This window comes from Centruroides sculpturatus, unplaced genomic scaffold, assembly GCF_000671375.1.
Source record: "Centruroides sculpturatus isolate CEXI.00-Female unplaced genomic scaffold, Cexi_2.0 scaffold1, whole genome shotgun sequence".
Classification (NCBI taxonomy): Eukaryota; Metazoa; Arthropoda; class Arachnida; order Scorpiones; family Buthidae; genus Centruroides; species Centruroides sculpturatus.
The window spans coordinates 1,481,363-1,495,284 of NW_019384326.1; the positions used below are offsets into that span (position 1 = coordinate 1,481,363).

At 30.6% G+C, this 13,922-nt stretch overlaps 1 protein-coding gene across 3 annotated transcripts; it reads right to left on the reverse strand.

Annotated features, from left to right (window-relative positions):
- Positions 1 to 35: 35 nt before the first annotated feature.
- On the reverse strand, positions 36 to 8,969 carry LOC111627780 (testis-expressed protein 9-like). 3 transcript variants are annotated; one of them, XM_023371439.1, is made up of 10 exons: positions 8,491 to 8,957; positions 8,231 to 8,294; positions 8,085 to 8,149; positions 7,961 to 8,009; positions 7,668 to 7,884; positions 6,967 to 7,049; positions 5,905 to 6,078; positions 5,700 to 5,834; positions 5,472 to 5,606; positions 36 to 561 (listed from the first exon to the last, which is right to left on the reverse strand). In XM_023371439.1, exons 1-10 carry the CDS (start codon positions 8,589 to 8,591, stop codon positions 487 to 489), a joined length of 1,098 nt encoding a protein of 365 aa, XP_023227207.1. In that variant the 5' UTR covers positions 8,592 to 8,957; the 3' UTR covers positions 36 to 486. The 3 variants fall into 3 exon arrangements, with proteins under 3 accessions (XP_023227207.1, XP_023227193.1, XP_023227200.1); XM_023371425.1 differs by having other exon boundaries at positions 377 to 561; positions 5,700 to 5,852; positions 8,491 to 8,969; XM_023371432.1 differs by having other exon boundaries at positions 377 to 561; positions 5,700 to 5,852; positions 8,240 to 8,294; positions 8,491 to 8,966.
- Positions 8,970 to 13,922: the final 4,953 nt, after the last annotated feature.

Consider the following 13,922-nt stretch of genomic DNA (forward strand, 5'->3'; position numbering starts at 1 on the left):
GCTCGAATTAATTTAATGGTAATTATAAATTATTTATTGCTCCAAAAACACAGTATTTTGTATATAGAAGGAATAAATATAACAGATATATACAATATAATTGTTTTTTTGTACTTGAAAATAAATGCCTAACTTACAAAAACTGTAAGATAGAAAATTTGTAAAAACATACAATAATAATATATTAACTTAATATGTTATTAACTAAGCTAACAATAATTTAAAATTGACATGGAATAGTTGAAGATGGCATACTGCTTAAATCAGTCACGTAATGGTCCCATAAAAGCATAAAAATGGTGCAGATTGTGACTTCACTTCACTATAAACGTATTGCTGAAGGTCGATTTAAAGTTATAATTTAAGTATCGAGTAACGTCTGTGGCAGTACTCAAATTACAACTTGACTTTGAAAGAGAAGCTTTGTAAATTACGAAGACAAGTATTTTAAATATAGAAATTGTCAAACAGAACCCGGTTAAGTTTCTAACTGCCCCAATCGAGAGCACGCATAAATTCTTCCTCTGTGAAGTTCAGTGCTTTCGACGCTTCCAGGTGCATCTGAAAATTGATAAATGTTTAAATTATTTATACTGTGATCCAATATAAAATATATAAAAGTCAAATTTTAGACTAAAATCACTGTTAAAATCATTAATTAAAAGATTACTTTACCTGAAATACTAAATGAAAAATTAAAAATTATTTTTGACAGTAGTAAATGATACCTTCATATTTAATTTCAGAACATAAGATCTCTTTGTTTGGGGAGTATCAATGTTTTTTTTGTAATATTATTTCTTTCTAAAGATTATATTTCTTGATATGCGGGGCATCCAATTAGATAATTCATAAACTATCATGTGCAATGCTGTGAAATATGTTAATAGAAAGAAGAGAAATGAATGAATGTGGCAATTAGTTGCAGTAGATACCACAAGGATTCAGGTTTTTCTCAGAATGAAAGTGTCAACTTAATCTTAATTTTTGGAATAGAATGCACCAATCAATCAATTTAGGAATTCCAAGTTCCAGACATTCTTGCCTAGTTCAACTGTAAGAGCTCAGTTACATACACTCACGGCTGGAACCACTCATGCCATTTGGCGATACTCTTGTACACCTGTGCAGGTGTGGTAAAATGAGCTCGAAAGCAGCAACTACAGACAAAACTTTTGGTAAATTCAACAAAATGGAATGCTTTCTCCTCCTGTGTCACCACCATTTTGAGAAAAATCTACACCCTGGCAGTAACCGCTGCAACTAATTTCCACAGAGTAAAAGAGGAACGAAAACTTTTTATTCCTTATTAACATATTTCACACCACTCTATGTGACGTTACAAAAATTCATATTTCATAAACTGACTTATGGGACAATCTTTATTTTGGAAAATGAATAAAATGCATAAAGCCATTTCAGTACATTACAATAATCGTTCTTCCATCCAGGACCACAGAGGGGGAGCTGGGGAATTTTTCCCAGGCACAGAGGAAACTAAGGGCTGTAGTGGTTCCTAATGCTTCTTTATTAAGAGAAAAATCTTTTTGCTTTTTTTTTTTGAACAAATGAAATACATAAAAACGTCCACTCTAGTCTGGTTCCATCAATTTTTTACAGATGAATACACTAACATTAAATCAGTTTGTATCTATTTGGGATTATTGGTGCATTCTGTGCATTAATAATTGATTATCCATTACTTATTAGTAATGGATAATCAATTTTTTTCACATAAGGAAAGATTCAACTTTGATAAAATCAATATCTGTGATAATGATTCGACAATGAAGAACTTTGGAAACAACATCTAATTAGTTTAAAACTTGGCAGAACTCATAATTCTGTATAATTTTATAGTCAAGTCAAAACAAAAATGTATTCTGCTATAAAATTTGTTAATTTTGGATGTTACACGTAAAATCCTAAACTTGCCCAAGATTTTAGCCACCGAGATTATCTGATCTCACACCTTTTTAGATTTGTTTTTCTATGAGGTTTTGTGTCTTCTGTTTATTGATTTTTCTAAGAGTTTCAAAGTTACATCACATCAACCTATCACCCAAATTTACAAAATATACATTGCAGGAAGCATGTCATGAATTTGATTACCACATTCATGAGTGTGGTTTTAGATATTGAAAGTTTGAAATATACTGTTAAAACCTCAATAATTACGCTTTCACTTGATAACTATATAGCTTCTCTAAAAAAAAAATATGTTTTAATAATGTGTCACGATAGCCCACATATATATATATACAAAGATATCCGAAAAGTCTAGAGTCGCAGAAGAAACTTACTTCCAAGAATTATGTTCAATGCATTTATGTTTGACAATCAAATATCTTTAAAGTCATAGTACCATGTTTCTATTCAAGGAGCACATTAGGATCAATATCTTGATAGATAATAGTAATTCACTGCAAGTCTTAATGACCCGACTTTCTGGACATCTTACACATAATAATAATAATAATAATAATAGTTGAATTGTGTATTGTATAGAGAAAAAGTTTACTATGAACCATTTTGCAAATGATGGAATTTCAAATGGACTGTATATTGTATTCTCCATTTTAAGAGTGGATTATCACCAAAGAGAAGAATGGGGTCTTGTAGAAAAGCAAAAATTCTAACAAAAGCCAAGTTGGAAGGATTGAAGAGAATCTTTGAAGAAGTCATAAGGTTCTCTTTCAATCTGTAGCCCCAAAACTGAAAATTTCACTTGGTTAACTCCATGAGGCTTTGAAAATGAAAAAGAATACTAAATATCAAAAGTAGTGGGTAATTCTGGACAGACCAGACATGCAGTGATCACTGATAAAGAAAGTGCATAAGGCTATTGTCAAAATTCTCTGAAAAGTTCCTCATTTTGGATGACAAATCTTTCTTCACCTTTTCACACTTGAAGATGAATGGTAATGTAGATTTTATACCAGTAATATTGCCTCTACACTTACAGATATAAAGATTTTCCGAGAAAAAGAAATTTGAGGGCAAAATTTAAGTTTGAATTGCAATGGGATTGAAAGGATTGAGTCAAACACTTTGTTCAAATCAAGCTTTGTTATCAAGTCCAGCGATATTTAAATGAATGTATATGACGTCACTCAATTCCATACATTCAAAAGAACTATTCTCAAGCAGTATGTCTTCTGTCCAGATCAAGCAAGTTCTCATTACACTAAAACCATACTGGATTACTTACGACAAGAAAACATCACATTGAGGAGGACAACCCTGCAAGACATGCCAGAAATTAGGCCAAATTGAGGATTTTGGGCAACAGTCAGGACAGCCATCTACAAAAGTGTGGAAAGTAAAAACAAAATGGATCAACTGATCAATTGCATAAAGTGCTGTCTAAAGACGTGAACCAAAGTCTTGTACAGAAACTTGCACTGCACACTCAAAGTCAAATTGATTGTGTTTGAAGATAGGAAATGCAGAATTACAAAAATAATGTACAGCTTTTCAAATAACTATTTAGTTCATAGAGTTGTCTTGTTTCTAAGGTAAAAACTATATTACACAAATTATGTAAGAAGAAGATGGTAGCTATAACATCACAGCTACCATCATCTTACCACTTTCAACAAGCTTGGAATAAAAGGCACCAAGTACAGATTTGGATTTATATTTTCATTTTAAAAATCCTGTGACTTCCAGTCCAGATCATAAGTTTGTATATGTGTAATCAGAGCCTCCGGCCCCTAAGCTTTCCATTTCTAGTCTCAGTTTTCATCTATTTAACTCCATTCTCAAGAAAATTTTGAATTAAAATCACATGACTCCCGATTGGAAGTTCATATACAGTTAATCAGGTTTGCAGCCCCTAAGTTTCCATATCTAATCTCAATTATTATCTATCTATGTTGAGATTAAGAAAGGACGGACGACAGTGCAAATCTATAGGTCTGCAATTTGAAAATTACAGACCAAAAAATAGTTATTTTACTAATACTGAAAACAGTGATAAGATGCAGTTGATTAAATAAGAAATATATCATAAATTGTATTGAAAATTCTTGTTTTTAACTCCACAAAAGAGGGAAAAGCCAGGATGACTGTTATATCCCAAGAGGGGGAATGAGAACTGAAAGTGGAGAGAAAATGAAGAAGTAAAACAGGAAAAGTGAAAGATAATGGAGACTTCAGTGGGATCTCTGAGTAAGATAGGTGTAGTCCTTGTGACATCAGCACACCACCAAAGCAGTACTCAAGCATCGTTCTGAGTCACACACTCCATTCTATTGATGGCAAAATTATGGCACAGAAAAGTTATACAGTAATATAAACAATACAAATACAGGAATGAACATTAAGGAAAAAAGCAATGAAATATACAAAAGTATATAGAGGTGATGAAAAATACTTGAAATGCACATGTAATGCCTTTAAACCACAGTATCGTCTCTTCTTCATTTTATAACGGACAAACAAAATTTTTTCTAAATTAAGTTAATTCTATATAATTATCTTAAAAAATACCCAATACAAGAAAAACTGATAAAGTAATATTGTATTGTACTAACTTTATATATGTGTCATTGTTTTCTAAACATAGAATACATTAAAACGCCTTTACGTATTCCACAATAACAGATCTCATTTACGTTATTACTTTTTATAATTAAATAATTGCAGAACTCCTATATAAAAGTGAACGACAAAAACATTGCTTCAAAAATTTTGTATTCAGAAACCACTTTACAGTTCCCAATGTGTTCATTTAATTCACTTGCATGAGTATACATGAATATTTAAATATTCATTTTTAATTTTTGTTGTTTGATTTAGGAAGTATTTATATCATACAATTCACAATGCAAGCATTTGTAATTTATTCAAATTATATTACAAGTGCTTGCATTGTTAATTTAGTCACTGCGATTCTAGACAATTGAAATTTTGCATAGAATATTGCACCAAAAAGTTTTTTTGGTTTACATATCATGAAAGAAATAAGAGAACTTGTTTTATATCTCTTTGAATTATTAAATGGTACAGTTTTTCATAACACAGGAATATTGATCATTGCTATTGCATATGTTACTCTCATCTGTTGTGTTGAGATTCCAAATATATTTAAATGTATGCAACAGAATGCACTATATTACTAAGGATTTAATCCTTAACCATTACCAAATAGGTAATATTCTGGGCTGGCAACAAATATAGTGCATCTTACGCAAAACCAGACCTCCTTAAATGATGAAACATTGGTTATGCGACTTTCTGTAATGTCTTGGGAATAAAGCTTAGTTTTCAAAGAGTTTCTAATTGTATTTTGTCCCATATTTTTTCCATAATGTAAATTGCAATAGTTTCCTTAACTGGTGAATGGGACTTGTTTCAAGTGGAACATCCTGTACTATTGTATTATGCATATTTGCTACCAGCTTGACATTTTTCAAACATTTATTTGTTTACGGATTAAGAAAAATTAATTAAATTTTAAATAGTACCTTCTGTTTTTTCAAAACATCTATTAATTTCATCTGTTTCTTAAATGCATTCAAAAGCTCGCTCTTTTGTTTTTCCATTTGCCTATTTTCGGCCATTACTTCTTCGATTTTCTTTTTCTCTAAATCCGAGTGGCTCTAAAAAATGATGCCAAATAAATTATCAAAATTTAAGAGAAATGTAATATTTAATTATATCGAAAATAATTTAAATTCTGAGTATTAAATTACTTTATATTCTTGTCTTGCTTGTTTCAATTCTGTTCTTAATCTGTCCATCTCTTCTAGTGTGCGATGAAGTCGCGACTCTGTGGTACCTTTAATAGCTACTGCCTGTTTCTGACCGTGTCTGAGAATTTCAACTTCCTTGAAAAAATAAATTAACTGACATTTTCTCATGTTAATTTTTTTTAAATACAAACTTGTTCTTTCATACCTTTCGCAAGGAAATATTTTCTGCTTCCAAATCATCAAGCTTATTCCTAGCATCGTCGGCTAGGTGTTGATATTTGTCAGCCTGCATTTGTTTAATGCTGAAATCCTTTTGTAATCTTGCTCTCTCTTGTTCTACTTCTTTTAGTATTTCTTCTAACTGCTTTATTCTTTCATCCTAAATTAAATCAAAATAATATTTAAAAATTTATCCTTTTGTAATCTTGCTCTCTCTTGTTCTACTTCTTTTAGTATTTCTTCTAACTGCTTTATTCTTTCATCCTGTATTAAATCAAAATAATATTTTGAATATCCAGAAACTTGACTTCTTTTCCTTGGTGTTTGGTGTCAACAGTGTATTGATTTTCAAAATAGAATGAAGATGTTCATCTGTAAGTCTTGAACGATATTTACATTTATTAATCTTAATTGTTGAAAGCAACTGTTCACACATATATGAACTTCCAAACATGCTTAAAATGCAGACAGCATGATTCCTTAAGTTGGGATAGCTATTTTGATTTTTGAAGTACTTTGTATAAAATGCCAAAATGTCAACTTCATTAAATTTGCTTTTTAAAACAGTATCACACTGCAAATCTATTAGTTCCATTTGCAAGTAAGTCAGTGCTTTACCAACATTGAACGTAAACAGATCATTAAAAATTAAATGAAATGTGTAGAAATAAATTCTACGCATTTCATTTATTCAAGAAAGCTCAATACCTACTATTTTCCTCTTTTTAATGATCTGTTTACTTTCAACGTTGGTAAAGCACTGACTTACTTGCAAATGGAACTAATAGATTTGCAGTGTGATACTGCTTTAAAAAGGCAAGTTTAATGAAGTTGACATTTTGGCATTTTATACAAAGTACTTCAAAAATCAAAATAGCTATCCCAACTTAAGGAATCATGCTGTCTGCATTTTATGCATGTTTGGAAGTTCATATATGAAATGCATAGAAATAAATTCTATGCATTTAATTTATTCAAAAAAGTCTAAATGGACTTCTATCCTCAGGCTCCATACAANCATTTAATATATATGTATAATTTTTCTTACTTTCTCAACACTTTCTTGAATAAGCTGATGTAATTCTTCTTGCAAAACATTCACTTTGGCCTTAAGAATTCTTGCTGCAACATCTAAATGGATGGGAAAAAGCAGGTATACAATGCAGGGACTTCCAAAGATAATGCTACCAATTTGAATTACTGTAATTGTGTTAATCATTATGAGAACATTGTATTGTACATTAAAACATAGGCAAATTTCTTAGACAGTTTTCCAATTATAATTTCTCGATGTGTGCAACTCGTGTTAAATGGTACATATCCAACTGATACTCCAAATTTTTCTAACTCGCTGCATTATATCTGTCGTCACTCCTCCCGTAGCAGGCCACAATTCTATGGCTCCTGCAGATTACTCATTTTTCATGATGACGAACAATTCTGACTTTGCAAACTGTCAAACACAAAACCCCTTCTCTAGTTGCTATTTTCATTTACTGCACTTCCTGGAGGTAGTAATCAACGAAATGTTTGAATACAGACGAAACCCAGACAGTTACTCTAACGATTGGAGTATGTGGCATTTTTTCTCAGATAATAACATAATTACAATAATTTAAAGACCCTGTATACAAAATTTGTCTCAAAACCAGTTTTTAGATCCAATAACTCATTATGCAGCAATGTTGAGGACATACTTTCAGAAATCAAATCCCTGATAGCAATAAAAATAGCTAGGACATCACATACCTGAATTGATTAAATCACCTTCTGTAAAGAAACTTTCTTCCGGAAGCAAGTCTCTTAATGACGAGTCAAGTTCTTTCAGACCTAATATGGGTGATAGTGAATTTGGCCTGTTTCCAGATGGCCAATCCCTTTTCTGATCCTGAGACATTCTTATACGATTTAAGACATTTGATCTTCCGACAAATCGTCTGGACGGTCTAATCGAAACAGCATTTGGCTGCCAATAAAAAATTAATTAATTAATTTAATTATTCTCTACTCAGTTTAAGAACGAAGATTATCAATGATTTTACCTTTCTATCTTTAACGTATTCGAGTATGTTTTGGTTATATCTTGGAGGGCTAAATTACAAAAGTTTATATTTGTACATACCAATAATCACATAAGAATCAATCATTTTAATAGAAAAATAATACCTCCATTTCTTTCCGCCATTAAGCTTTTTTTGATGATTTTCTGCTGCTTCGTTTTCGTACTGTTGCTAGTAAAAAGAGCACACACATATATATATATAATAGCTACATTAATACTCAATAAGTTAATTAATGATGTCAAATCGTACAGTCCATACCAAAGCTTGTTCCTCATCTTCGGCCAATGACGAAGCTTTGCCATCTTGGTCTTCACTGTTTATGACAAAATAACAATTAGAATAGGTGTGTAGGTAGTTAACTATTCAAATGGTGCAAACTACTTGAAAACATAGTATTTATAATGGTATAATAAACCCAAAATGAACTTAGCTACTCTAAAAGCATAATTATATTCTGTGCAGTTTCAAATTAAGTGATAAAGTGATGAGTGTGATTTCGAGCATCTTGCCTGTTTTCTTCCTCTTTCTCTGCCACTTCTTTATTTGTATCCGAGCTCTCTCGTTCTGTCGGCCGTCTTCCTCGTTTACTCTTTCCTTTAGCCGCGTTCATTTGTCTAACGGTAAGTATTTTGTTAAATTCTTAACAATTGCACAACATACATCATTACATTTTACAATCATCTATTGATACACGATTTAAAATAGAAGCGCGATGTTGAGTTTTCTAGTAGTGTGGCAGGTGTTTTCCGGATAAAGCATGTTATTATCGAAGGAAATCTTTATCGGAAAATCACGTTACACCCAAATGTAACTGAACCATTTCATTTCTTAATAAATTATGCCCTGCATGAATCATAGCGAGTAGTCACGGAACAAAACTGATCAATATTATCACACAAAAAACAATTTTATTAGCAGGAAGTGAAAAATCTTTCTATTTTATTTCATTTTTTTTCCTATTTCCAAGAGTTACAGGAACAGCTTCTATTTTAGATATGTTAATTCAATTACTGATAAAAATCTTCCCATAAAAAAAAAGTGATCTAATTTAACAATAAAATTATTAATAAAAACTCTATTATATTTATATTAAAAGCGTGAATTTTACCAACTTTTAATTAAATTTCTAAATCGAGCCGATCAATGACGCGCCCATTTATTTAATTGCATCTGGGAATAGAAGTTTCATTTTCCGGATCAAATTTTGCCGCGGGACTTATAATTATAACATCTGTTGCCGAGTAAATTTGAACATGGCATTTCGGGAATTTAGGATATAGATTTTTATTTGACGGAAACAAAAAACCAGGCAATATTGATTTTAAAACTGCTAGCTTATGACCCGAATATGATTGATGCAGACTAAAATAAATCAAATTAACTGGTGTAAACCAATTAGCTCTTTAATAATCTAAATATATGAGCTCAAAATTTCAAAATAATACAACTTTAATAATTTACTGGTGATACTCTGTTTGTTATTAATGATACAAAATATTGTGTGAGGGGCACATTATTAAAATAAGTGAGTTTAACCTAAAATATGTACAGTATACATATATCTACATGAATGTATGTCATACCATATCAAGTTATTTATAAAATAGAGTAAATATTAGAAAACTTTGAGTACTTAATATTTTCTAGTTTCAATTATAAAAATCTCTTCTGACAGGTAATTATTTGGGTGTTTGCAGAATAATGATTACGATAATGCTCTCTAACTGGAGGTTTAGCAGGAGGAGGGGAATTAAATGAGAAAAGACACTATGAACTCTCTTAATAAACAATGACAATTAATAAAAAAAAGTTAATTGAAGACACAGACTGACCAAAAAATAACTTTTACAAAATTAACTTTTACAAAATTAATATCATCCGACGAAAGTTCAAAATTAATAAAAAATTAAATGTTATGTTACTATTAATAAATTAAAAACTCTTATATCTTTATGTACAGTGTACCATCGATACATGCTGTTAAAATATATAGTAGTCCCTCCGTTTATGTGAGTAATTGGTTCCACAAAAATGGTTCATAAATGAAAAACCACTCAAGTAGAGCACAGAAAACTGTTTAAAATTGGTCTGATCCATATTCTCAAATAGAGTATTTTACTCATACTAGGTAGAAAGGTTTCAACTAAAGTAAATTTACATGTATATAAGAGATTATTTCACACAGTGAAAGAGTAGATAGGAACCAATCTGAATTATTTATGAATTAACTTACATTTTGTATTATTAATTATGTGTTTAAAATATCTTTGACATCTTAATATTCAAATAAATATAAATCGTACGCGATGTAATGCAGTAAACTTGCGGTGCATCATAAAATAGTCATCCATATAGGAATATGCAGTTCCGTATTTAAGCTTATTGATGCATGTAATGAATCAAACATTATTTTGATCTTTAAAACGATTAAATTCAAATTGCAAAGTATAAAAGTTATTTTAAATTTAAAGTGTTTAAACTTGCTGTCATTAATGATAGCCAAGGCAATATATGTCTGTAGCTCTAGAGGTATTGAGTAAATGAGATGGACTTAAGTCCATTATCTTATACAGTTGTATTAAAGTAACTTTACCAGACAACACATCCATTGACAGAAGTTCAACTTGAACCTGAGAAATTTTCGGGGATGTATGACCAGGATATGGCGAGTCTCATATTTCACCATCCGAACAGCCTTATTCGGAGAGTGGCAAACTCATAATATGTTTGCAAAATTCACTATCATTAACTGATTATTATTAAGATGTAGACTAAAGCAGTCAAATTTTATAATACAGCATTTGAAAAACATGCAAAGGTGTGTGTAGATCTCAAATCAAGTGATTTTGCTATCAGAATGAAACAAATTAATATTGCAATAATGGTTGAGCATCACTAACAACAACAGTCTCCAACAATTTGGGCAACTGACACTTTATGAAAGATTTAAGGGCTGTAAAAACATTTTTGACAGGATCAAGGAAAGGAGTATGAGGAAGGAATTTGATATTGTGATTGGATGAAGGATCATTAACATGAATGTGTGGCTGGACATTGTATAAAGTTAAAAATGCTTCATTGACAATTGCTGAAAGGATGGCAAGGAAATCCTAAACAATTTCTGTTGTCATTCTATCTGCAGATATTTCATAACAAACATCCTGTCATATTTAATATTGTGACAATAATTGTAACAATAAGACATTGCTGCCCAGTATGATTCTTGTGCACTTTATTTCCTTTTTCTGACCATCCACATCTTTGTTATGTATTCAAATTAAATCCAATTTCATTTACATAAATCTTGCAGGGGAAAGATAGCAAATGTGGTCCACCGGCGGACTGCAAGCAACTTTTGGAGTGACTCTGCCTGTAATATTTCAAATTTGGTGATGCTTTTTTTTTTCTATTTGCTGGTTTTTCAGAATCTGCATAAATTTGCATTATTTCACATTATAATNATAATTTTAGAGGAATTATCTACAGTTTTTAACTGATTTATTGTAATTATAACGTGAAAAAAACTGTACCCTGATGATAAAATGCTTCTTAATATAAAACAATCCTCCAACAGATAAACCTATGGGATATCTGCCAAATCTCTTCATGAAATTTAGTATCTGATTTAAAAATCATTAATTATTAATTAAACATGTTAAAATTAACTTAATTCAATAGAAGAGAGGGTGCTTCTAACAATTAAGTGGCAAAAAGTTCAGTAATCTGCTTTCTGTCTTCGTTGGGTGTAAAATAACTAGGCGTTAGAAATCGCTATAATTTTTGTAATAATAACTCAGTCGTGATGAAATTTATGTGTACATGTACAATGATTAATGGATTTATATAATATTTTATCTGTATGGACAGTGAGAGAGGGCGGCTTCATGCATAGTGGAAAAAATGATGGGCGACCGCTTGTCGGTTCAAGAGCGAGCGCATATTGCTACACACTATGGGGTGTGTAAATCAGTGTTGCTGTGTAGAAATGATGGCGTACGGTAAATGGACGTCATGCCACAAACCGTCCGGAAACAATCAAGAATTGTCATTCGAAGCTAAAATAACCATAGATTGTAGACGCTCAGACAAGTAGCCGTCATCCACATCACAACATGAGAAAAACTTGTTGTTGGTGAACGGCGCCGGTGCCTACATTAAATTTTAAGGTATACATCCGTATTTCCATTTAACAATGTACACATGAAATAAGTTTCATTACCTTTACTTCACAATTATAAAAATTATAATGACTTTTCAATGCCTAGTTACTTTCCGCCAAACCTGTAAAAACACCCAATATTACCTTCAATTTCTCTTTCAATGTTCCATCGATTGAAGACAATATGTTTACTTGTATAAAATTTCCATAAAGCTGTAACATACCAAAAGTTAATTATGTAAGATGCAAATAATAAAAGATATAGCATGAAATTTTACCTTTGCAATCAAACGGGAAGAAGCGTATGCTGAAGAAATGACAAGTAAAAAATAAAATATACACGTTGTCAACATAAAAATCTTCCATGACATATCTGAAAATAAGATTACGTATACAAAAAAAGAAATTATGTATATAACAAAAGCATAAAACAGAGGTAAAGAAATTTCTGCAACATGATTTATGTGCCAAAAACAATCTAAGATTTCAGTATGTTTAGGTATTACATTTTCAAGTAGCATATGTATGCTTCTAAAATGATTAGTAATATCACTAACAATTTCACATAAGCAATTTAATCTTATATAAAGTATTATTCCAAGATAAATTACTTGAATTGCCATGATGAATATTATTACAAATGATAGAATTACTTTCCAGCTCAAGAAAACAGTGCAGAATGATGCTTCAATGTTGGATCCATTGATATTCAGAATAGGAAAAAGAAATATTTCAGCAAATAAATTGGTAATGCAAACACTAACAATAAATATAAAGCAAAGTATTATAGAAATTATTTCAGATTTTTTCATGAAATCTATTTCTTGTATATAATCACTGCTCTTTTTATAAGAGAAATCAATTTTTTTCCTCTTGAAGATGCTGAACTGAGTAGCAATGTGTGTATAAAATAACATAAACACATATCTAAGATGGTTCAATTCGTTTCCAAATAGAAGCATCCAATCCTTACAAATTACATCTACTTCTATGGCATCTAGCGTGGATCTTACAACAGCAAACCACCAAAATATTTCCATAAAATCTAAGTAAATCTTATAGAATTTTGGTAAAATTTGTCCAAATCTTCCTCCTTGTATTGAATTTCTTATACAGTTACAATCAGAGATAATATTAAATCCAAAAATTTTGCAAGCTTGTAGATATGGAGAGAGCAGGCATGCAGGGCATCCATTGTATATATGAATATCCATCTTTATCATAGAATTATTCGTGTAAAATATATTTTAAATTACAATAGACCCATATAAGATTTATTAAAATATCAGTTCAGATTCTTCAGACTGCTTCAAAGGAAGGTATAATAAGCTCCTAAAATAAAAGAGATGCTGCAAAGCGTGTAATGAAGATCACAATAAAGAAGGTTGTTCGTCTAATTTCCTGTTACATAAGGCGCAATAAAGGAAAGAATGTTAATGTTGTAAACAATAAATGAAGGTAAATGAAAATTTTTAGAATTTTTTTGAAAATAATAATTAAGAAATTTCTTATTTCAATAATTTAATGGCATTTTCTCATGGAAATTAGTTAAATTATTCATTAACTTAATGGTTGAGTACACAATGCAAACGTTACGAAACAAGGCGATTTATGTGCCTTATTATATCATTAAATTACATTTATTGATCTAATATGGCGTTTAAATATTACACAATATAATTATATAATTCTATTAAATATAATTTAAGTTATTAAATGTATAAGGTGGCATAAAAGTCAGTTAACCATTGTAAAAATTCTTCGTGTTGATACACAAATTAC